General features: G+C 38.0%; 1 protein-coding gene across 1 annotated transcript in view; it reads right to left on the bottom strand.

Moving 5' to 3' along the window:
• Nucleotides 1-3,187: 3,187 nt before the first annotated feature.
• Nucleotides 3,188-27,730, bottom strand: part of LOC134755337 (protein tramtrack, beta isoform) — a 598,730-nt gene continuing 574,187 nt past the window's right edge. The window contains exon 5 of the mRNA XM_063691824.1: nt 3,188-3,516. Coding sequence (XP_063547894.1) covers nt 3,203-3,516 — 314 coding nt within the window. The 3' untranslated portion in view covers nt 3,188-3,202. The remainder of the gene's footprint in view (nt 3,517-27,730) is intronic.

The raw sequence follows: 27,730 nt of genomic DNA on the forward strand, positions 1-27,730 counted from the left end.
GATGGGTCCCGCAGTGCCAAGTGACCTTCGCACCTGACTGACGCTTGCGGTGGTACTTGTAACCTTGGTAGAAAAGCATTACGCCACCTCGATTCGTCTGTTGAAAAACTGGAGCTGAAATATGAGAAGAAAATTAAGTTATGTTCGGACACACTAGAGAGTTCCAATAAATACAATACAAGAAAATTAAATGCAGTTTTCGGATATGACACAATTGAATCAAACGTGACACAATAGAATACATTGACAGCATAAAACAAGCCAGGTGATGGAGATAAGTAAAGAAGAATGGTTATCATTCTGTCAAATTATACCGTATATACTTTTCATCACCTTTCCACTGATCAATATTGAAAGTAAAAGAAAAAAAAACATTATGGGTAGGTATTGTAAATTATGGTATTTACAATCGTAACTGAACAACTACTCTGGCCTTGCGCGTATGAGGATCAGCAATGATTCTTCTTTGATCTCCCTTCAGTGATTCTTCTTAGGTATACACAATTAAAGATTGTTTCAAAGACACCATGAAAGGTTATGGGGGTATACACTTTTGCAGCTCACTGAAGCCTTGGAAGAACAGCATTATCACGCTATGTTTAATGATTTTTTTTCTTCCAAACATCATGAATGGTTATGCATGTTATGTGATCGTGGTAGCTTTTCCCAAGCAGTTTACTTGTAGTTCATCCCACAGACCCACGCTGCTTTGGCAGCTGTCTGTTTCTTGCGATAGTACTTATAACCTTGGTAGCACAACGAGCACATTATCCCGCTAAGTTTTATTATTTATTTTCTTCCAACGTACTGATAACTTTAACAACATGAATGGTTATGCATGTTATGTGTAAATATCTCAGTATTAATCGTGGTAGCTTTGCCTAGGCAGCCTTGCTTGTAATGCGTCCCACAGACCCACGCTACTTTAGCGCCTGTCTGTCTTTTGCGGTAGTATTTGTAGCCTTGGTAGAACATCATTACCCCGCCGTGGCTGGTTTGGACGAACATAGGTGCTGAAAAAAAGAAACGCTTTAAAAACAAAATATACACATTCTTCATATGTACATTCTTCATTGTGATATTTGCCTTTATGTGATATTAACTGTAAAGCGTAATCTTGTTACTTTAAATTGAATGATTTTAGAAATAAAAAACAAAATATACACATTTTTCATACGTAAATTCTTCATTGTGATATTTGCCTTTATGTGATATTAACTGTAAAGCGTAATCTTGTTACTTTAAATTAAATGATTTTAGAAATAAAAATTCAATTAAGTAGAAGACATTGGATAAATAAAAAGTAGTGGTTCTACGGCTTCGATTTATTTCAAAGCTAACTAACGTGCGCTGCTACAGTACAATATCAACCTTCGTGCATTTCGACAAAGTTAGGCACGATAGGCGTAGCGTTCAAAGGGGTTGTACCTAATAAGTAGGATAACGATTTGAGGAAGTGTTGCTTGCTTTGAGACTGGCGTGGTGATATCGTTTGAGATGGATATCGTTATCTCGTTCTAACAAATAGCTTTGTCCCTACATAAAAAATAAATAAATAAAATAAAAAATAAAATAAAAAGCCTTTATTCTCTACATAAAAAAATTAAAATATGTTTATAAAAGTACAAAAAAAATATATTTCTATTGTGTAGAGACCCCTCTACGGGTGAATGCCTCCTCCAGTTTCAGCCAGTTTTTCCTGTCCTTGGCCTTCTGTGACCAGTCTTGACCGGCTGTAGCCACGATTTCGTCAAGCCATTTTTCTTTAGGTTTCCCTTTGTTTCTTGTCCCCAAAGGGCCCCGCCATAGGATGGTTATTTTTGCCCATCTGTCCCTATGCATGCGTGCTGTATGGCCACACCATTTCCATTTTAATTTTTGCGCAAATGATAATGCGTCGATTACACCAGTTATTTGCCTTATCTCTTTGCTTCTCTTTTTATGGATTAATTTTATATTAAGTATGGATCTTTCCATAACGCGTTGGCGTTGGCGTTGTCCCTACTTATGTAAGTAAAACTACGTACAATATTATAAACAGTGGTAAGCCTTACTCGTTTGGAAATAAAAGAGGTATACTTTTTTCAAAACTTTTACTCCTTTACTGTCACTTGACAGACTTCAAACGGAGGCTCATGGTCATGGTCGCCGCGACGTTTGACGATGACGTCATCAACTGTGAACACATAAGCTGGGCACCCATGTCTTTGTGTCTGACTGCAGTGCCATCTGACCCTGCGACCGTGCTGACGATGTTTGAGGAACTTGTATCCTTCTAGGATTAATGCTCGACCGCCTTTGCGTGTGCTTGTGAAGATCAGTTCTGAAAAAATGTTTCTGAATTAAGAACTTTTACCGACTGCTGTATCCAAACCCCACCCACCACTTATTATGACTGCTTTCCATCAGGACAAGAATCCAGCGGCCGTCATATCTAAGTTCTAATAGTATATACTCGTAAGTGCAAGAGTAACGCATGACACGGAGGGACCGATTTTTATTACATATTAATAAGAAAAAAAAAAACGATGGATCTTCCTCGGCGCAAGTACTTACCATCATTAGAAGCAATCCCTTGCTTGGTTTTAAATTTAAAAAAAAAATTAGAATGATGTAATGCCAATTTATTTGCCAAAAATACGCGCGTGTAGATAAAAATCATTTGAAATCCTTTTATTTTAGGAAAAAAGAAAATACAAACTTAATTATTACCTATATAAAGTAACATAATTCGAAAAATATGTTTAAAGAAACGTCACCAGTAAAAATAATTTCATAACCCCAACGTACTATGCAGTACTATAGGCACTCAGGTTCAGGTTCAGTGGTTGGTACTGAGGTACCAACCACTTCAGTAGTATCAATTTTATTCCTAGGGCTACCTACTAGGGTTATAACATTTGCTTACCTACTAACTAAGTACTTTAATAAAAGGTAACACTTAAATAAGTACTAGGTAATAAACCTGTGTGAATACTTTGGAATCCCACCCATACAAAGTAAGAATGATAATGAATGAAAGAAAGAACAAGTATGTGGAATAAAAGTACGAGGAGCATAATTGATTGAACTGGAATAAAAGAGTAGCAGGGAACAAAAAGCCTTCGATCATTTTGGAGGAGCACATATATATTGAAAAAAAAAACCTGTGTGCAAACTGAGTGAACACTTGACACTAAGTTGCACTCCCCGCTTTTAAGCATTAAAATTGTTTGACCGAAAATGCTTCTGTTATTATAGGTTCGCAATGGAGCAACTCATGTGGATCCGAGATACCTAAACCAGGAGGAGCAGGGGCTATATAAGCTGTTGGATCAATAGGCGTATGGTCGTGTTTGCCAGTGAACTTGACGATGACGTCATCGACCGTGTATACCACAGCGAGGCAGCCCAATCGCTGGTGGGTCGCGCAGTGCCAGCGAACCTGGCCACCACGCGTTTGACGATGCTTGTGGTATTTGAACCCGTTGTGGTTGAGGACACGGCCGCCTTTTAGCGATTTTGTGAAGAATATACCTGAAAAGACAAAGTTGTATTAGATATTAATGGTAAGGTAAATAAATATGTAAGGGATAAAACAAGTACAAAAAAGAAAAGAAGAAAAAGACGTTAAAATTTATAGCTACTTTTTAATTGCAATTAAAGTACATAGTGTGAGAAAAGAATACAAAGGACAATTAGAAATGATTAGACCTTCATTAAGGTTCTTCTTTATTATATTATACATATTGTCTAAGTAATACTAAAACATCTTTATTCATAGTACGAAGTTTACTTGATGTCTTATACTTTTAAGTATTAGTATAATATTGGAGTAATGACATTAATTCTTTTAACCTAATTAGGTATCATATTAGATACCCCTTAACTTACAATAAAAGTGACATGACATAATTATTCTTAGGCTGATTACTAGCTATGATACAAGTCAGTGTGCACCTGTATACACGGAAAAGGTAACGCTTGTAAGAGCTCTTTAGTAAAATTCTTAAGTATTAAAAACATTACAACTATAAAAGTACTGGGTTAAATATGCGCATCATAAAAATATTATTATGTAAGAATGTAAAGAATCTCAAAACAAACCGAACAGTTATCTAAACTAATTCTCTTGACTAATTATCGGTTCACAATGTAGTACCGCAGGTGAATTCGAGAAACCCAAGTGCGGAGGAGGAGAGCCTACAAAGTATGCCATCGGATCAATAGGCGGATGGACGTGCTTGCCAGTGAACTTGATGATGACGTCATCGATCGTGTAGACCACGGCGAGGCAGCCCCGGCGCTGGTGGGTCCCGCATTGCCAGCGCACCTGACCGTTGAGACGTTGGCGATGTTTGTGGTATTTGAAACCGTTGTGGTTGAGGACACGGCCGCCTTTTAGAGATTTTGTGAAAAATATTCCTGAAATATTATAATCACATTAGATAGGTAGGTAGATCCTAATATTAAAATAGGTTAGCGCATCGTTTCCGTAACCAAATAAGAAACAAATGGGTTTGAGTTAGTCCCGAGTTAAAGTTAATAAGCTCAGAATGACAAAGCAATCTGTACTTGGTACAATGTATATTTTTTAATAACATATTGAATCTTCTCGAAGCAGATGTGCAGAGTTAAAGCCGGCGTAGCTTTATTTGACGTTCATAAGCTCATTGTATAACAAACTATCTTTATATATATGAACGTTTATTTTTTAGACAAAAAATATGAGTATTCAATCTCTTTATTACTAGGGGCTCTGTGAGCTGCAGACCTCGCAAGTATAACTTAATAAATGTATGTCTCCGCCATAAAAAAAAATCCAAAACTCGAAATTGAGAATTGCGACTTCTACAGGCCTACAGAACACCCGGACATACGAAAGCATTTTTGCCCAAGCTGGAGCGGAGACCTTCGCTGACGCTCGGTCAATTAGAGAAACATTTAATAAACTGTAAAACTAAGCTACGTAGAAAAAAGGCAAGTGATCTATTCTTACGCTTATATAAGACAGCACGATCGTGACAACAAGCATCTTTAGACCTTTTTTCTTGTGCACTTCTCAGAATGACTATGATTCTCTTTGATGACATCACCGTCGAGTGTATAAGCGACAGCCTTGCAGCCGGGCTAGCACATGATTGGCGCAAGAGTATCTCTCCGCGACATAGACCACCCGTCCCTCATTAATTCATACAGTTAGTAAAAGACGGGTAGTCTATCTCGCGGCGAGATACTGTCGCGCCAATCATGTGCTCGGCCTACAGGGCGCATTGTATTGTCGACGCCACGCCATCTTGTCTTCAGCCCAGCGGTGCGGTGTTTCACAAAATAGTAGCCGTTTATTTTTATACATTTATTTACATACAAGATATATACAGTGGTACTACGTAAACGAAATTAATAACTAGCTTAAATCTAAAATAGGCCCTTGAGGCATTGTACCAAGGATGCTGGCGGCATTTCCCCGCTGTATCGCAATGCTGATACGTTGTGCGAGAAAGCCGCCAGCTCTTCGGTCACCAGTTACGTCAACCAGACGCTTCGCGATTTCTGCAAACAACTTATGCGCGCTGGGACCCCATGGACCTAGAGTTTCAACTCCAAATGGAACGAAATGATAAAGTTTGCCGTTTATTAACAACATACGAGTAAAAATATACATCATTAATAGCGGGGGTTTACTTAACCAAGTTTCTTCCCTTCCAATCATTCAAAATAATTCCGCCATCAAAATAATTCCAATTACATTTAAAAAAACACAAGTCAGACAGTCATTCAAATGTTTTCATTCAAAAAATTTAGAGGACACTATGTGGTTCTTGTTTTGTGGTACGTATTCTATCTGGAGGTTATTCCTCGTAAGTTGTCTCCGGAAAGTAGTTATTCATTAAAACAACATCTTTGACTGTAAATGTTTTATGGCATTTCAAATTAAGATACATATAAGTATGTATATAATTTACAAAATAAAACACAACATTTTTTATAAAATCCATAAAAGATTAATGACTACTAAGCCAGAGCTATTAAGGGAAGTTAAATCCACTTTCTCGTTTTGTTCCAATACACTCAAGAAGCTATGCTTCGTCCTGTTTTATAAGAACACAATCTAACTTTGGTAACCAAGCTGCCTTTCCGTCAACAGTTTATTAAATTGCTTCCAATGTTCTTCACTGGGAGGATGATGGTGAACGTTCTTGTACTTGTATATAGTCTCAGTGTTATCAAAGCTGTAAAGGAAGGCGTTACAACCATCTTTCCTAAAGGGACAATGCCACCTGACTCTGCCACTAATTGTTCTGTGTTTTGAAAACTTGTAGCCGTCTAGGTACACGCAGCTAGCTCCTCGGGCCGTGGTGGCGAATATAGCTGGGGAAGAAGACACAAAGGGCATAAGAGCAAGGGTTATAAGGTGCATATAGCAAAAAACCGGCCAAGTGCGAGTCGGACTCGCGTTCCAAGGGTTCCGTACATGACATAATTTAAACAATGTATCTTTATTGGAAACGTGAGTGAAATGTCTTTATAAAACCCGTAGGGGCCGGATCGAAAACTAAGTAATTAAATCCGACTCACGCTTGACTGCACATTTTTTACTAGGTTTTCCTGTAATCTATAGGTAAAAATCTATTTTGTGTATTTTTTTTTTCAAAATTTTAGACCCAGTAGTTTCGGAGATAAAGGGGGGGGGGGGAATGGTAATTTTTTTTTGCCTATTTTCTTGAATAACTTCTAATCTGTTTGTCATAAAATTATAAAAAAAAAAATGAGGTTCTCACAATGAGCTGTTTCATTTGATATGGTAACACGATATAGTTTGAAAAACTTTATTTTTTAATATTCTTATTTACCCCCCAAAAGTGGGTGGGCGTGTTTAAAATTCATTTGTTTACGTTACATGTCCGTCTTTGGGTCACAAACTTACATATGTATACTAAATTTCAACTTAATAGGTCCAGTAGTTTCGGAAAAAATAGGCTGTGACAGACGGACAGACAGACAGATGCACGAGTGATCCTATAAGGGTTCCGTTTTTTCCTTTTGAGGTACGGAACCCTAAAAAGTAGCAAAATTCTTTGATTTTCCTATGTTATGGGACAGGCTGCGTCATGAAAAAAGTACAAAATTAATTTATCGATATATTATATACCTATACGCAAGAAACAAGTACATAAACTAATTAAAACACGATAAAATATGTGGCAAATAACAGAAAATGGAGTGGAGTGCTTAACTTTATCGCAATTCTGTAAAAAAAAACAAACCATCGATCGTTAATTGATATTTTCTAAAACTTATTTATTGTTTCAGAATGCAAGAGCTTACAGTCTAACATGAATACGATTAAACATTTAAACGTAACTACTCTGTGTATCTACTTGAAATAACTTTTTAATATTGAAGGTCAATATCATGTATGATATTAAATATTAAAAACAATTCACAACAATACACAATAGTTACGTTAATAAAGTTTGGTAGGGCTCAAAGCTTACCTACTGAGTTTTATTTAAAATTATTAATTAGTACTTATTACAACACCCACATTATCATTTCAGCCAGAGAAGTGACCTCTTGTTATTAAACATGTCTTTAATTAATCAAGAAAGTTTAGTCTGGATTTAGAATAACGTATTAAAGAGAACAAAGTTCAATTTGTAATTTTATTAAATCATGAACACAAACATGGTGATAGGAGACGTAATCATAAAAATAATTTTAGTGCCATTTCCCCATGCCAATGAAAGGTCTCTGCCTGTACCATTTCTATGTAAATCTGTAATGGTTGTTGTTAAAACAGGAACCCCGATTAAGCTTAACGATTCACCCTTACAGAAGGATTGCGTTTCAAAAATCCTTTCACCCAATCGATTCCAGCAGTTGCGTTTTTTTTATCAAAAGTGTTCTTGATATTCTTAAGTTTTGCATATCTAAAAACCATCTTGCGCAAATCTGTAATGGTAAGCCCATTACAAAGCTTAAGCTGTTCAGTAATTTCGGCTTCTTGCACTTTACTAAAAACTGGCTTTCGACCTAGTCGAGGATTACTCAGCTTATCCTTCGTTAGCCTATGTCTTAAAGTGGAAAACGGAATTTTATACACTAACGCAGCTTGTCTTGTCGACATTCCACCTTCTATAGCATTTTTTGCCTTAAGCAAAGTGTGTTTGGTCCATGCAGCTTTAGTGGTAGTTCTCTGGCGTTTTCTAGCCATATCTGTAAAAAGGAAGCAGTGTGTTATATTCGTAACATAACCGTACATTATAAGTGGATACTTTGATGTTTTACCTCTAAATATGTAGTGGACCGCATGTTGTCAAAATTCCTACTCAATTGGAATGCGTGGCCAATTTCGTATTCGTGTTATGGTCGCCAATTACTTAGGTACTTACCTTTATTCGTACACTTTATTAATACTAGAGGTAGTATTAAGTCATTGTGTGAGAGCCATTTTCTCTGCTTCCCCTAATTAATTATAACAATTTTTATGTTTCATTTAAATATTTATTTTTAATAAAATCGAAAACAATAGGTAATAAGCTGCGTCGACCCTAATTGAATGGCATAAGGGCAAGCGAACGATGACAAGAAGAGAATTAACAATTCAGCACTTTTATTTTACTTAAATCACAAAAAATACCTAAAAAATAAAATAAATAAATAAATAAATAAATATATATATATATATATAAATAAATAAATACCTAAATACCATACCTAAAAAAACATACACACAACACACATTAAATCATATTAGGCGGATAGTGGTTATGCTCATTTTTGCTAACGATGATCTCGTCGTCAACGGTGAAGATAACCGCCTTGCATCCGCGACCTTGACCGGAACAGAACCAGCGAGTCTTTGTGCCGTAAGTGACTTGTCTGAAGAATTTGTAGCCGCCCATGATGATCACACGGCCGCCGCGTGATGTTGTTTGAAATACGGGACCTAAAACGGTAAATATTTTTATTACTTCAAAAAAAGATGCTTTGGAAGTGCATTTTGTAATGACAACGCTGGTCATAGCAAATACGGTTAGCATCATCATCATCATCAGCCACCGTCAATTGAGCTGCCACAGTGGACAATGGTACAGTGGACAAGTTATTTAAAGGTACCAACCATTTCATATTTATTTATACCTACCTATACAGGAAACTAGTCGATTACCTATAGTTCAATTCTACGTTGTTCCATATATTATGGTAAATTATGCTCCGAAGAAATAAAAAATATTATAATATTTTATGCAGCAGTTACATGCATATATTTTTTTCGAATTCAAGGGTTCCATTTTTTTTCCTAATATTGTCTATGTACAGTCAAGGGCATAAATATATATACATTCCCAGTTTCAAAAATATGTGTACCTTAGACAATAAAGTCGTGTTCACATATTTTTGAGCCATTTGTCTGGATCGATATTTTTGCCTTCGACTGTACGTACTGTAGAGTATTAATTGCATGCCACTCAATAAAGTAAAATCAAATAGGTGGACAAAGTAAATTGCAATAGAAACTCCTAGCAATCAAACAAATCTTTGTCTGTGGGATACCGAAATATATTGTTTAAATACTGCTATTCTATACTCGAAGACATAAGATTCTATTGCGTATAATGCGGTGGGACGAAAGTCATGTGACGAGAAAGGTATTACGAATGAATGTGGAGGGAAGTATCGGGAGAGGAAAACCGAGGAAAGGTGGATGGACTGTGTGAGAGATGTATATGACACGAATGCGAGTGAATGATAAGATGACGGGCGAAACAGAGGTATGGAAGAAAAAGACATGGTGCGCCGACCCCAAATGAATGGGATAAGGGCAAGCGAATGATGACTGCTATTCTATAGTCTAAATGACAAACATTTGTGTCGAAGTAACTTATTTATAAAAGGTTACAAATAACCTAAAACAAGACGCAAAAAACATGGCGTTAAGTCATATAATATGGCGGATTGGCGGATCATGGTTATGATCATTATTGCATTTAATGATTTGGTCATCAATAGTGAAGATGACCGCCTTGCACCCCCGACGTTGGTCGGAGCAGAACCAGCGGGTCTTGTGGCCGTAAGTAAATTGTTTGAAAAATTTGTAGCCGCCCATGACAATCATTCGGCCTCCGCGCGATGTTTTTTGAAATGTGGCGCCTAAAATTATAACTATTTTTATTTTTCTAATACAAAAAACTGATTGTTTGGGAGTGCACTTTTACAATGTTAACGCTAAAGCAGTGGCAAAATAAATAACAGATGCACAATATTGTATTAAGAAACTGTTAGCAATTAAACAATTCCTTGTCTATTATATACCAAAAAACATATTACTTATTGTTATAATGTTGTTCAATGTTTTAATTACATATATTGAAATGTTAAAGTAGAAAACTTACTTGTGAAAAGTCAAAAATAACCTAAAATAAAACGCACTTATCATTGGGTTAAGTCATGTAAAGAGGATCATGGTTATGATCATTATTGCATTTAATGATTTGGTCATCAACGGTGAAGATGACCGCCTTGCAGCCCCGCTTTTGGCCGGAGCAGAACCAGCGGGTCTTCGGGCCGTAAGTAACTTGTTTGAGGAACTTGTAGCCGCCCATAATGATCATTCTTCCGCCGCGAGATGTTGTTTGAAATGTGGCACCTAAAATTGTAAACACTTATATTATACGCCGTAGACACAAGGTAAATAAACGAAATATAAGTATAATTTTTAAAATTCCAGTGTTAAGTAACGCCATAGCGTAACTTATACTAGAGCGGTACTGTCATAGTAAATTTTGTAACCCCAGTAAATTCACTGCCATCTGTCGACACACTTTAAAACTAAAAATGAAGATTTATAAAAATACGATAAAATGTATTTAAATATGGATAAATGATTTTTTTATTTGCATTAATTATTTTTATGATTTTGACCCATGTTCTTTTACTTATATGCGTTAAAATGGTTAAATAACAAATGAAACCGTCAACGCCATCTATACGACAGTAGGACAAAGCTAGTAGCGCCCTCTGAACGAGAATCAAATTTTCTTGATTTTCGAGGCACGTTTTTTCCTTAGACTGTATCCATCTATTACGAAGTTATATCTATCTTTGGTAACGCCTTTCTGATAAGATAATAAATAACAGGTGCACAATATTGTAATAAGAAATTGCTAGTAATCAAACAATTCTTTGTCTATGGCATAGTATGTATTATTTGTGTCGGTTCGAAGCAAAAAGTCCCACTTTGTCGCTTGCCATAAGGACGCTTTGACAGGTTATTCGTATAATTTACAAGCAAATCTCGTCCTTATGGTAAGTGACAAAGTAGGACCTCTGACTTGACTTTGAGACATTTAAATAAGTGCTGTTCTTCAATTCTTTATAAGACAAATTTAGTACTAGAGTAACAAATTTATGTACCTATAAAATGTCACAAATAACCTAAAACACACAAAACATTGTTGCAATGGAGTATCAAAGGTATTTATACAATGTCACAAATATAACCTAAAACACAACGCACAAAACATTGAATTAAATCCTATAAGGCGGATCATGATTATGTTCATTGTTACATTTAATGATTTGGTCATCGATGGTGAAGATGACGGCTCTGCATCCCCGTGCGTGGGAGGAGCAGTACCAGCGGGTCTTCGGGCCATAGGTTACTTGTTTGAAGAATTTGTAGCCACCCATGGTGATGATACGAGCGCCACGTGATGTTGTTTGAAATGTGGGACCTAAAATGGAAAGAGGCATTTAATATTCATAATTATCATATTTTTTTATAAATGTCCAGACAGAAGCATGCAAATTTAATTACTAAAAATATTACATAATGAATATTACACAGCATTTTGGCATAGTCAAAAACGTCCCTGCTTGCATCGGTTTCCTCATCACTGAGGGTCGTGGTCACTTCTAGGGAACAGCTTCTCTTGGACAATTTGCTGCCACCTCTTTCTGTCTGTCGCCGAGTGTAGACAAAAACGTAATTAAAATAAAATATATTTATTCAAATAAAATAAAAAATACAATAAATCAAAACAAGAGATTACTTTAAATTACAATAGGCCGCCTAATTTAGGCGGACCGTGGTTATGTTCACTCCTTCCCTTGATGATCTGGTCATCAATGGTGAAGACCACAGCTCGGCATCCCCGACCCTGGCCTGAGCAGAACCAGCGGGTCTTCGGGCCCATGGTCATTTGGCGGAAGAATTTGTAACCGTCCATGACGATAATCCGGGCTCCACGTGAAGTTCTCATGAACATTGGACCTAAGATAATAATATTATCTATATTATAGTGACAAGGCTGAAAATACAACTACCAACAAGATTTCAGGTAACATGAAATTACGAGCACTAGCGATAACTTCTATAATCATATTACGTTTAAAATTTTGATGCCATTAAATCATTGTATGGATGTAATCAATAAAAAATGCTTCTTCTTGTTGAAGGAAAGATAATTTATTTATACACAAGAAACTAACATGTCGCCAAAAGCGATTAAAAATAATAGTGAGTGAAACCGTACTGATCTAAATATTTTGAAACTAACATAATTGATGGAAATGATAATATATAACAAAATAAATCTGTTTGTAAAACGCGCCGCGGTTGGCGGTTGTGCGTGGCGGTAGGTAGGTACTTGCGTTAGCTACTCAAGAGACAATAATGACACACAGTTGAAATCGCGTCCATAGCGATTGTTAAGAACGTCAAGGATCATGGTTATGAAAATTCTTCCACTGGCAGAACTCTTCTCCGATGGTGATCAGACCAGCTTTGCATTGTCTGGCGTTGTGTTTGGCGCAACGCCATATCCTCTTCAAACCCAGCACACTTTTTATATGGTACTTGTAACCGAGATGTATGACCATCACGTTTCCGTTTTTAGATGTCAGGAACTGTAGATCTGGAATTCAGTTTCCAATGTTTGGTAAATGAATTTCATTATTTGTTACTTTGATTAAAGGCAAGGCCTAAATGGCAACCAGCGACTTACGAACCGTATGATGATTCAAACAGTTTGGAAATAAATAAAAAGTGGAAAGATTCGTGAGGCGCCTTATGTTGCTTAAGAAGTGTAATGCTCTTTCGTTAGATGTCGCTAGGCGCCTCCCTAACGCGCTGGCCACGACATTGCGCGACTGGCTTCGGCTAAGGCGAAAACCATAGGTGGGAACGAAAGGTACGATTGCTGTGTCTCGCTTCAACCTATGGTCTTAGCCAAAGCCAGTCGTGGCCAGCGCGTAAAGTGCGCATATGAGTGATATATTGGAGATATTCGCAAGGTTAGGTAGGTCAGTTGTCAGAACGATGGGCCAGTGATATTCGAGCCTCGCGAGAGACAGATTTTTTCAATTTTTAATTCATTTCTAAACTTTGTGGTAATGTCAGCAGTCATTTCTGCTTAGTACAAAATTAATATGACGATGTTTTTTCTAGTTGCAAAACACTTATTGGAGTGGTACGATTTAGGTACGAAGCGACGATCTTCCTTTTGGTAGCTGGTTACCAATGGTTTTTTATTAATTATTTATATTAATTTATAATTACGTCGGAGGTAAATTTAAAACTTATTTTACGCGATTAAGTCCCGTCGTTGTGAATAATAATTATCTATAATTTAACATAATTTGTCAATAGTTAAAGGAAAAGTCATAAATGAGAATATACAAGATGTAATGTATCACTCTACAACAAGTTTGTGTCGGTGAAACATGCTAGTTTAAAACCCCATTAAATAGGTACATTTTTCATGTTCCCGACAAATTCTTCGGATTTCTTGGAATGTCAACATCGTGTGGGTAGTGTTATGGTCTTGCAGTTCTTATGCTGGTTGGTTGAGTACCTGATCTTATAGTATATACTCTTCAAGATCATAATATAAATTCGTGTAGATTAGTCTAAGATAATTTGTATTGTAATTTTATATTATGAGATTAAATATCTAAATCAAGGACAAACTAATGAAACAGCAGGCCTGGATGCATAGAAAAGATGCCAATCGTCAACGCCCCGTAGCGAACGAAACGCAACTGGCACTGTCGCACTATTGCACTAATATGGAAGAGTGATAGAGAGAGATGACTACGCTACGCGACGGAGCGTTAACGGTTGTCATCTTGTCTACCTCCCCTGCTTCCAATTCACAAAATTCTAAGATCAATTTATGGAAAGTATTTATCAAAGTTCTTTGCTTCGATAATAGCATCATCGTGTTTAAGGACTATGTTCTTGCAATTTTCATGGTGAGTCGAGGACATATAATATTGAATCAAGTAGCTCAGCGGTTCTCACTTTTTTGGGTACGGAACCCTTTCGGAAACCGAAATATTTGACGGAGCCCCAAATTAAAAAAAAACTTTCGTCACCATTGAACCGAGAACCAGGCATAGAAGAGCTAGTTTTTGATTTATTTTTTCTCGCGGAGCCCCAACAGAGGCATTGCGGAGCCCTAGGGGTCCACGGAGCACACTTTGAGAATGGCTGAAGTAGCTCTTCAAGGACAATCTCAATATTATTTACAACGACGGGACTTAATCGCGTAAAATAAGTATTAAACCCACCTCCGACGTTTCGAGGACGGCGTTGTCCCCGTGGTCTCGGAGAAGACTGGCTAAAGTTGACATCAACATCTTCTAGGCGCGCGAGTTTTTCGAACTACCCGCACTTGGTCTTGTTTATTAACTTGAACGTTTTGCGCACTAGGGATGTTACCGGGTCGACACACAACACTCACAATATTCGATTTTTCAACTTTCGATATTTGGTTTCGCTTACACTTACTAATGACTGGGTTCCATGTGGATGAGATCTTAAAACCTTCGTCTCGATTGAAATTTCTATGTTTCTTGATTTCAATGGCTTCACGGATTTTTCTACTATAAAACCCACGATCTGTAGAAAGTATTCTAGGGTTGTGAAGCTCAATCCAGTGGTTTGGCCCTGACTCTAGTAAATGCTCAGCAACAGCAGACTTGTTCACCTGACGGTTCTTGACAGCTGCGATATGTTCCTTAACTCGCTCCGCAATGGTACGTTTCGTTTCCCCGATGTAGGAACTACCACAACTGCAATCGATCTTATAAACGCCAGGTGACTGGAACGGGATAACGTCCTTCGGTGACCTCAGGTTTCCTGCAATTTTGGATAAAGGAGTGTATACCGTCTTTATAGAGTACCTCTCAAGTACTGTGCCAACCTTATCCGTTATTCCTTTCACATAAGGTAAAAATGCCGGTTGCCTGGAGACATCAGGACGCTTCACTCTTGCTTTTCGTCTGGGTTGCCACTTTCTCACCTTATACCCGTTCCACCTAAGTACCTCCTGAATATGCGACATCTCGCTCTTTAAATATTCAGGGTCACACAGATCTTGTGCTCTGTTCACCAGCGAGCTGACAACTGATTGTAAGTGTCGGTGATGGTGGTGAGAATAAGCGCTCAAATACCTATCCGTGTGAGTTGGCTTCCTGTATACAGTATGCGTCAGGGTTCCGTCGACTCGACCAATCACGTTGACATCCAGAAAAGGCAAACTGCGCTGTGATTCCAATTCATACGTGAATCTTATCTTAGGATGAATTGAATTCAAATATTGGAGTAGTTGCTCCACTTCCTGCTTTCCACCTTTCATAACACAGAAAACATCATCAACATATCTCTTCCACAACTTTACTGCCCATGGCTGCAGGTCTATACTGGCTTCGATATGCTCCATCCAGATATTTGCCAAAACCGGTGCTACAGGGCTACCCATGGCCACACCATCGATCTGGAGGTAATGCTTCCCATTATACAAAAAATAGCTACCTTCTAAGCAGTTTCTCAGCAACACCATGACCGACTCCGATATTCCACCATCGCTCAGTTTCCCTCTGACCACTTCAAGGCACTCCTTCACGGGAACATTGGTAAAGAGCGACTCAACGTCGAAACTCACCATGATGTCGTCCGGTTCCAGCGTTATACCCTTGAGAATGTCACGTATGAATTGGAATCACAGCGCAGTTTGCCTTTTCTGGATGTCAACGTGATTGGTCGAGTCGACGGAACCCTGACGCATACTGTATACAGGAAGCCAACTCACACGGATAGGTATTTGAGCGCTTATTCTCACCACCATCCCCGACACTTACAATCAGTTGTCAGCTCGCTGGTGAACAGAGCACAAGATCTGTGTGACCCTGAATATTTAAAGAGCGAGATGTCGCATATTCAGGAGGTACTTAGGTGGAACGGGTATAAGGTGAGAAAGTGGCAACCCAGACGAAAAGCAAGAGTGAAGCGTCCTGATGTCTCCAGGCAACCGGCATTTTTACCTTATGTGAAAGGAATAACGGATAAGGTTGGCACAGTACTTGAGAGGTACTCTATAATGACGGTATACACTCCTTTATCCAAAATTGCAGGAAACCTGAGGTCACCGAAGGACGTTATCCCGTTCCAGTCACCTGGCGTTTATAAGATCGATTGCAGTTGTGGTAGTTCCTACATCGGGGAAACGAAACGTACCATTGCGGAGCGAGTTAAGGAACATATCGCAGCTGTCAAGAACCGTCAGGTGAACAAGTCTGCTGTTGCTGAGCATTTACTAGAGTCAGGGCCAAACCACTGGATTGAGCTTCACAACCCTAGAATACTTTCTACAGATCGTGGGTTTTATAGTAGAAAAATCCGTGAAGCCATTGAAATCAAGAAACATAGAAATTTCAATCGAGACGAAGTTTTTAAGATCTCATCCACATGGAACCCAGTCATTAGTAAGTGTAAGCGAAACCAAATATCGAAAGTTGAAAAATCGATTATTATATGTCGACCCGGTAACATCCCTAGTGCGCAAAACGTTCAAGTTAATAAACAAGACCAAGTGCGGGTAGTTCGAAAAACTCGCGCGCCTAGAAGATGTTGATGTCAACTTTAGCCAGTCTTCTCCGAGACCACGGGGACAACGCCGTCCTCGAAACGTCGGAGGTGGGTTTAATACTTATTTTACGCGATTAAGTCCCGTCGTTGTAAATAATAATGAGTAAAAATCGTGAAAGTGACAATCTCAATATTTTTATAAAGTGACAGGTTTAAAAGCACGCCCCAAATCTATAGATTCCAAATTCTTAATATTTGGTAAGTGGTTATGAGAATGTTTTGCTGCTACGATGCCTCCTTCGTAAGTGTGGACCGTGGCCTTGCAGCTCTGGTGCTGGTGGGTTGAGCAGCGCCATCTAATGACCTTATTCTGCAGTGGTGATCCCGCAGAGTAGGTGTAGCCGTTGTACTTTATCAGCTGCTTACCACGTATGGAGCGAACGTACTCAACTGGAAATAAGATCATGTGAGTAGAAGTAAGTAACTTGTACATATATTTTATGTTTTATATCATACTTAGAATTGTGAAGATCACGTTCAATTAATCCTGTAAGTAGGTAAGCTGGGATATCCCTTTAGCTGGAAGCCTTATTCCAAGGAGAAAGAAGATAAAAAACTAGGAAAAATGTTGTTCAGCTAAATATAAGTTTTAACATATGAAATAATAATACGCAACAGTAGGAACACAGCAAAAAAATAGTTAAGAACTGGCAGGCGATGGATTCGGCACGAGCGTTACATGGTTACATGTAATTCTCGTAGTGCCGTCCACACGCAAAATTCGTGTCACATTACACGATGGATTACATCACAAGTTACAGCCGTCTGGACCCGGTTTAAATAAAATCAGTCACTACGAATATTAGGAAGAAATGGTAACATGATCAAATAAAAATAAAATATTTGTACATCAATTTATAGGTACTCATTTTCGTTTTTAGGGTTCCGTACCTAAAAGGGTAAAAACGGGACCCTATTACTAAGACTCCGCTGTCCGTCTGTCCGTCCGTCTGTCCGTCTGTCCGTCTGTCTGTCTGTCACCAGGCTGTATTTCGTGATCTGTGATAGCTAGACAGCTGAAATTTTTACAGATGATGTATTTCGGTTGCCGCTATAACAACAAATACTAAAAACAGAATAAAATAGAGATTTAAGTGGGGCTCCCATACAACAAACGTGATTTTTGACCGAAGTTAAGCAACGTCGGGCGGGGTCAGTACTTGGATGGGTGACCGTTTTTATAGTTAATGGTACGGAACCCTTCATGTGTGAGTCCGACTCGCACTTGGCCGGTTTTTTTATACATAACGACGGCAACGTCCTCACGTCTATGTGGGGGTTTTCAGAAAAAATGGTACCATTTACTTTTTTTTTTTGAAAAACCATAAACTTTTGGGTTATTTAGACTCAGAATCACGAGTACTATTGAATGAGACAAAGAAAAAGTGTCCCCAGTTTCTGCATACTAATTTTGGGTGTCAGTTTTGTAACGGTCCATACAAAATGTATGTGAAAATGCGTTACAAAACTGTCCTTTTTTGGGGACATAATTTTTTTTATTATTATTCACAACGGCGGGACTAGAATATCGCGCGCGGCTAGAAGATGTTGCGGCTACTTTAGTCAGTCTTCTCCGAGACCACGGGGACAACGCCGTCTTCGAAACGTCGGAGGTAAGTTTAAAACTTCTTTCACGCGATTAAGTCCCGTCGTTGTGAATAATGACCGCCGCTGGCTTTGTTATGAGTAAGAAATGTGAGGGACATATTTTTTTCTTTTAAAAAAGATAGTCCTCGTGATTCTGAGTAGAAATAACCCAAAAGTTGATGCATTTTCGAAAAAATGCCCATGTATCATTTGTAAAGAAGTGTTTCGTGCCTCGAGTCAGACTAGGTATGACTATAATTTCTGACTATTGAATTGCATTATGCAAAAGGCCCATTGTGGACATTTGATCCTGAAATAACTGAATCTATTGAGATTTGAGACCGTTAACAAATAAATTACAACTAGGCTATTCCTTTGAAAAATACTAATAGCACATTTTATACCTCACTTTTTTACTTTTTCATGCTCAATCAAATTAAATTTGAGCAATCTAAATCTAAATTTACATAATCGCAGACCAATTTCTTTCCTTTTTACTATACCTACAAAAAAGATTACCATTTTTTTTTGTCCTAGCAACATTCATTGTGTGTAACGGGAGATAGGTAGAACCTATTAAAATTGAAGCACGGTAATAAAACTTTATCATTCCCGGTAGGTATATATTGATTGACTCTAGGCAACAACGCAACGGTAATAAAACTCTATATCATTCCCGGTAGGTATATATTGATTAACTCTAGGCAACAATATATATCACCCAATCTTCTTTATTACCTCGCATATAATGTACAACACCTATGGCATTTACTAACATTACAACAAAATTGGCATGCAATTTTAGGTAGTTGAATTGATCGATTAAACGCCGTAATATATCGCAAATCGCATGTAATTATCGGTGACGTTAGGAGAAATTATTAGGTACAATTGCTTTAAATTTGCTTCAACCACGTGACGTTATGCCGCGCGTGATTATGCTCATTCCTGATATCAATCACTGCATCATCATATCGTATAGTATATATAGCAGCTCTACATCCCTGGTTGTGATGCGTTGAGCATCTCCAGCGGACTTTGGGTCCTCGTGAAATGGTGCTGGAGAACGTGTAGCCTTGGTACATTATCTGTCTTCGGCCTTTTACTGACGTCACAAATTGAACTGAAAGGAGAGGAATCTTTTACAATCGGCTTTGCCAAAATTAACAATCATTAAATTGCCTTTATTTATTAATCAACAAACATAAAGTAATCAAACAACTTTCAACAAGCTGGATCAATAATTGTATTAGTTATTTCCGAGCAGGTATTAAAGTATGTTGTAAGTACATATATACTCGTATTTATTTAAAATTTATTACATAAGAATAAAAAATGGCTTCAACCACTGTACCGAAAAGAAACATTAATACATTGTGTAACAATAATTTTATTAATTGTTTACAAGTAGGTAAAAATTTATAATAATCTTGGATTTTTTTTCATAAAGCATCCAGCAGCAAGCATCTCAGCTATAAATAAAAAATGTATTTATTTCGAGTAACATGGACTCATTATTACAATAATAATATATTACAATTAAAGATTACATTAAACAAAATAAATAATATTAACATACACTATTCTAAATACTATTTACAACACAACATACCTAAGTCATTTTAAAATATGCCTGTCACAGCAATGTCTTATAAGTGGCGCAGTCGGTGTGCTTTTTCATACATGTAAGATATCCTGGAATTTCATAAGAAAATATTTCCCTTATCCGGTCTTGGCTCATGATTGTGCGCCTCCCAAACAGAGACGATGACGTTATCAATGGTCATGACCGAGGCTCGGCAACCATGATTGCAGTGGGTAGAACAGCGCCAACGTAGTTTGCCTCCACGCGACCGATCCGCGCAGAACGAGTATCCGTTGAGTTTTAGCAAGCGTTTTCCGCGCTGGGACGTTACGTATATCGCTGCAATAACATATATGTTAAAGAAATTTTGTTCTGAAAATAATAAGGGACTTGCTAGGGTAATTTTTTTATACTATTCTAAACAGTATGCGGAAAACATAAAATGATATTGATCAATAGCATCGCAATATCTGAAAGAAATATCAAACTTTGCTCTGCTGTTGTACAAATAACTATTGTTTATATTTATTTTATCCAGGATATAGGAGGTACATATTATAACCTATTCCTACCATATTTTCCGACTATCGTATGAACGGAGTACGGAGTAACTGCTCTTGTCAATTCCATTCAAAAGGTACGCCCAAGGCGTATAATGCGACGGATAAATTTAACGACGCAAAATGGTAATGACTGTTCGTTACAATGGCAACCATATCACGGTTGTGACTGAGCTTGGTTTAAAGCACTAGCAAATAAGTGAATCAAGCGTCATCAGCACCACATCTGTTCGCCGCGGGCACATTACACCTGCCAGACTTGTGGTCATGTTTGCCGCCCCCGAATTGGCTTGCACAGCCACGAAAAACGTCGCCCTACCTCACACTGCTTGTAAAGTCTGTAATTAGACTCGAAGGCCAATGATGACTGAAGTACGATGACTGCGTTCAACAGCCGCAGGTAAAAGGCTAAGCTAGGGCTCATTTCTTCTTGTGTTTGATATATGATTATGTTCGCCTAGTATGGCCACGATGCTGTCGTTGATGGTCGCGACGCCGGCCCGGCAACCATGTTTGCAGTGAGTCGAGCAGCGCCAGCGGCGTTTCGGTCCGCGGGTTTGTCTGCGATCTGAGTAGAACGAGTAACCGTTCAGCTTGAGAACACGGTTACCGCGAGACGAGGTCACAAATTCAGCTACACCTAAGCCTGCAAACATTTAGGTTTTTTTTTTTTATCTCATACAAGGATAAGCCCCATGGCACACGTTCATAAAAGTGATGTTAACTTTGGAAAAAATTGTAAAAAAAATATGATTGTCCAAAAGCACGAAAAAAAATACCACTTCCGGTTACATAAAAAGTGAAATTTACGTCATCCGATACAGAGATAAGACTGGTGGCAACATATAGCAATTTATTTGGAGGTTCAGAAAACACTCGCCGCCCGTACTATTAATAATTGGTAAGAGCAAAGGTACCAGATACTTACGATGTTTAAACATTTAACCATTTATTTCTTTAGGTTTTGGTCGATGATTTTTATGAAAGGATATGGCATGGAAGCTAAATGAAATGCAAACAAAGTGCCAAATATTTTACCAACTATCTTTTTATTGTATATTTTTTCACTGGTAGTAAATGGTCATGATATTCTTTCAAGTAGACAACCTCGTCTTTCACGGTAGTGACAGTAGCGCGGCAACTGCGGTGCCTTGAGCAGCGCCAAATATTCCGGTTAGGATATGAACGATGTAAATTATATGTAAAGCCGTTCACACTTAAAAGCCGCTTTCCGCGTTGCGAAATGACGTATTTCGCTGAAATAAGAAAGAATAAAAACACTACAACGCCTGTTAAGAATGAAACACTGATGATTATGGCGATAAATAACTTACGTGTACTTATTTTATGAGGCTAAGAGTAGGTAGGTATACTAGGTATATAATACAATGAATTTAGGTGCATTATTTTCATAATTGAGAAAACATACTTGTGATTTAATAGTTTTATAAAGTCGACAAATGTACTAAATAAATATATTACAATTAATTTAAGGAATATCATCATCATCATCATTAATTTAAGAGCCCAGCTCTTGTCGGTGAATCAATTTCCATGTATCTCTTTCTTGAGCCAGTCTTTTGACCGCCTGATACGACACGACGTTTATCTTTCCTTTAGTTGGTCCATGTATGTTCTTCTTGGTCTCCCTCTCTTCCGCCTTCCTTCAACTTTCCCTTCCACAATATTTTTTATGAATTCGTCGTGTCGTAACAGGTGTCCAACCATCTTCCCTCTTCTGCTCTCAATGATTTGCAACAGGGACCTCCTCTCCTGCACAAGGTTGCGAACTTCCTCGTTAGATTTTCTCTCGGTCCAACTAATCTTCTCCATCCGCCGCACAGCACCACATTTCAAAGGCTTTAAGTCGTTCTATGTCCCTCTGTGTCATTGTCCACGTTTCACACCCGTATAACGCTATGCTCCAAATGTACTCTTTTATAAGCCTTTTCCTGATTTGGCGAGATATTCTGGCCCAGAATTTAAGGAAAAACTGTGCCAAAATAAATAATCAAGTTAATGATTAAGTTTTCGCGGCAAATGGTCATGATTGTTCTTCACGGCGGCAATTACGTTTTCCACGGTTGTGACTGAAGCGCGACAAGACCGGTGAGTTGAACAGCGCCAGAAATACCGGAACCCATTTCTACTTCTACGGTCTAAGTTGTAAGTATAGCCGTTTAAGGTCAGCAACCGCTTGCCACGTTGCGAAATAATGTATTCAGCTGAAACGTAATAAGTTAGAAATTGAGAAAAAAAAACGAAGGAATTCATTAACTTATAAAGCTTATAGCACTTGGAAACAAAAATAATAAAACGAGTTCAAAAAAGGTAATTTTATTACAATTTACTCATTAGTAAATAGGTCATTACATATTATAGTTATCAAATGTATTTTAAGCTGCAATCGATATCCTGTTGGATCCACCAGCCTACATACACTCACAATGCCCGAATAATGTAAGATCGCATGTTACATTGTTTAAGGCGGAGGATGATCATCCTATCTATGTTCATTCTTCAAGGTAACAACTTAATATTCTACGACAGTGACCGAGGCGTGACAACCCCTGTTGGAGTGTAGGCAGTACACCTTCGGGTCATTCGTATCGGTTAACGAGAACGCATATCTACATTGCCTAAAATTAATGCTCGTTCATTCTTCAGGGTAACATTGGTAAGAACCTCTTCGTCTACGGTAGTGACAGTGGCGCGACCTCTGTTGCAGCGTAGGCAACGGCGGCGCCCTTACGCTAAACGAACTTACGCAGCTTACTACGTAGGCGAACAACACGCGAACGCGAAGCGAAGCGGCGCGAAGTGAATCAATCCTTTGATACCTATAGAAGTGTCCTACGTGGGCGATCTCGTTGCGAACGCGAACGCCGTGGGCCCGCCGCGTCGCGCCCTTCGCGAGTTGTTTGTTTACTTAAGCAGCGTTACAATCTAGTAATTATGAAGTGGAGGATGATCATGTTCATTCTTCACAGTAAAAACTTCGTCTTCCACGGTAATAACGGAGGCGCGACAACCCTTGTTGCATTGTAGGCAACGCCAGCGAACCTTCGAACCGCTCGCGCTGCCTAACGTGAACACGTAGTTGTTCAACTTCAGCAGCCGCTTGCCGCGCACCGATGTCACGTATTCCGCTGAAAGTTAGGTCTAATCTTAATTATACTGGACAAGGATATTTTTTGTCAGGACCTCGATATCGATCAAAAACATTCGACATGATACATAATTTTCTATATACCTAATAAGTCCGATTATCCAGCAATATTAAACACTTCCGTGAGTATTTTTTTAAAGATGTATGTCAGAATGTCTTTTAAGATTTTACCTACAATTCGGACTTCTTGATAAATCTAACTATAAATAACTAGTGGCTCTGTAGACCTCGCATTAAGGTTAGAAAAAATAAAAGCGAAAAATACTTAGTTCGTTGAGTCGACTTGAACGACAAAGAGAGTTGAGCGACTAAACTCTGCCACTCATTTAAGTCATAAACGAAAAGTGTCATATTGCCTATATTATATGTTTCGTCATTGATTTGCCATTTATTGAACATTAAAACACTTTAATTTTTTTCAATATATTTTATGTTGTTTTTTAAAGAAAGCAAAACCTTTTATTGTACAAAACAGATTATAACTATTATAGATCCTATTATAACAAACAGAACAATTAATAAATGTATTTACTATATTAGGGCAACAATGCGTAGTTTTCTTGTCCGGATAAATAATATCCATAGCATGTTTGAGGATCGTGCTCGTTGGTCAATTTAACGACAACATCGTCAATCGTAACGACACTGGCACGACACCCTTTCTTTTGCTGCGTGCACCGCCACCGCAACTTCGCACCATTTGCGCGGTCCAAGAAGAATAGGTGTTCGTTAAACTTTAACAGTCGCTTGCGTTTCTTAGACGTCACGTATTGCACTGGAAATAATAGGACATTACTACAAAGGCCGGGAAATAGGGTATTGCCGGCACAGTGTGGTAAAAAAGCCCGATTCAAACTTTAAGATACGTCAAATATTACGTCTAGTAATCGAAATAAAACTATCGTGAGACATATTTCAAAATATTTAGGTAGATCACTACGGTGTTACGAACGCGTGGACATAGTGAGGTGAGTGGTTGACTTCGGTCGATACAGCCGCCAGATCTTCACTTGACGACTCCAGGTGCAGACTGCCCCGCGCCCCCCGCCGTCGCCCCATCAGCGCGCGCGCAACGAGCCGTACTCGAACGGACACTCGTGACTGTGATTTTCTAGCATCATTGAAACACTTCGTAATTAATTATATTTTTAATTTCATAATAATTTATCATTATTTTACAAGTACGCCAAGCTATTAAACGTTAACTAATTATGTTTCAAATTTCATACAATTCTTTAATCATTTTACGCTAAGCGAATAAAAAATACAATATCAATAAAAAAATACTTTGAATCCATTTTAATTAAAAACGAGTATTGTAAATACTCATAGACAGTGATTTCCTTTTATAGAGCCACATCAAAACGCTTCATGTTTTGTAATTTATCCAACTGTTGTAAAACATTTTATTACAAAATACGGGAGGTTCAAAATTGAATGAAGAAATTAGGAATGAATTATATTCATATATTTCTCCATGCAATTTCGAACCCCGTGGTACATAACGAATAGAATGAAGTGTACAGAGGTAAACATATCCTTTAAGGCCAGAGTAGGTACACCGGCTGCGTGTGCGTAGATGCGCTTACACGTCACGAAAGCGTTGTGCCGTCTCTTATTAGGATCTGGGCTATAACCGCGAAAATCGAAGTTCGCAAATTGCGGGCATCTTTCTCTGTCACTCTAATTACGCCTTTATTGGAGCGAAAAAGAAAAATTACCGCAATTTGGGTATTTCGGTTTTCGCGATAGGCCCCCTGTATTTTACAAGGGGCACGCAGTACGTACACGCATCCGGTATTAACAGCCATTTTAAGGACTACGCTATTGGCAAATAAGTGTACGGTCCTGATTATTCATTGCACAGTTGATGGTTGTGCTCATTGTTCAGTCTGACGATGAGGTCATTTTCGGTGAAGATGCTGGCATGGCAACCCTTGTAGTGGCGGATGCACCTCCAGCGAACCCTAGAACCCCTCTCGCGGTCTATACCGAATATATGCTCGTTGAGCTTTAGCTGCCGCTTGCCTTTCTTCGATAACATGTATTCCGCTGCAAAATAAGGTCCAATTTGGTTAATGTAGAATTGGGAACTTGGGAAAACTATCCTAACTTACACCACAGCCCCCAGAAGACACCGGAGCAAGAAACAGGACGGTTTTTTTTTTAATCTAATAAATTATATGTAACGCGTTGCATTGTGTGAGCTTCAGAGAAAACCGACCCTCGGTAGAACATTTTGCAGGAGGATCAGATTTCTGTAGCATTAGCTTGGACAGGATATAATTAATTCTCAATAATATTTAACATTCCGTTTCGTCTCTACCAAAAGTTCCATAGTTTTTTTTAAGAGATATTTACAGTGAAACCAAACTATTTTGCGTTTGATAGTTTGGTACAGTTTTGATTGGATACGGTTTACCGTTCTATCTTCGCAATTGAACGATTAAATTATAATTAACGAAATAATTTAAGAAAATCTTTAATTGGACAGGAAATACGTATAGATGACAATTTTAATGCATTAAAAAACTTCATAATATTTCAACAAATCTATATTTCATTTTCTAATACTTCTTTGTCAGCTACAGCTCGCCAGCCGACTTATGTATCTCGTTACGGATAATGGTCATCCTTGTTCTTCATTTTAACAACAATATCATGTTCATACTGCTTTACTGTCACCACCATACCAATAGCATACAAATAGCAATACAAAACAAAATAGCTTCTGGCGCACTTGGCTGAGTTAGCCAGTTATTTTCAAAGGGCTGACTCAATACGTCAAGTTGGCAAACAGTAATTTTAGTTCAATAAACTATTTAATTTAATGAACAGCCTAGACATCCAATTAGCTGACTAATTTAACCAAATGAATGCGTGATATAATAAATATAGTTCTGTGACCATCTGCGACGCCGACAGAAAAGTTTACACGCGAACAGTTAGATACTTACAGACTTAAACAAATCCAAAAAATATTATGGAAAATAATTTTGATTTGTACGAGGATGGTTGTGATCATTCTTCACATGAAATATCTCACCGTTGAACATGCCGACAGCAGCGTGGCAACCATTCCGATGATGCGTCGAACAGCGCCAGCGAATTTTAGGGCCGCGTGACTTGCCGTCTTTATAAAACGACCACGGTCTCTTTAAAACAAGAGTGAATAGGCTGTTACTGAACCGGTGAGCTACATCTTAGGCCCTGTCTTCACTTTCCATCAGGTGTGACTAGGGCCAATCGCCGATCAGTTTATAATAAAAAAAAAAACGATTTCCCTTCTGTGATGTGATGTATTTTGCTAGAAACACAAATTGGTTCGAAAAATACTCGTAAAGAATTTATTATTAGAGGTCCGTATAATTCTGCACCGTCTTTGACATAACAAACTGTAACAGTGCCATTATACTAAAACATAAAAAAAACGATGAATGGTGACCATTACACACTTTATCACTGCCAAGCTTGTACTGAGTTAGCGAATTTTTGGGCCGCGTGACTTGCCTTCTTTATACAACGTGTAGCCGTCCACCATGAGCAAACGATTGCCCTTCTGTGATGTGATGTATTTTGCTAGAAACACAAATTGGTTCGTAAAATATTCGTAAAGAATTTATTATTAGAGGTCCGTATAATTCTGCATCGACTGACAGAACAAACTGTAAAACATATAAAAAAGAATTAATGAATGGTGACAATTTCACACTTTATCACTGCAAAGCCTGTACATTTTGTACAAGTTTGTACATTTGTTAAGAATATAATATAAGTATAAGCAATGTGTAATTTTTAATAAGCTTTGTTTTTGCCAATTTATGACATCAGGATATTCAGGACATGCGACCTTTACCTATTCATTACGTATTTTATCTTTTTTTGATCACTATTAAATTATCATGTTTTGT

Source organism: Cydia strobilella, chromosome 2 (assembly GCF_947568885.1).
Source record: "Cydia strobilella chromosome 2, ilCydStro3.1, whole genome shotgun sequence".
NCBI lineage: Eukaryota > Metazoa > Arthropoda > Insecta > Lepidoptera > Tortricidae > Cydia > Cydia strobilella.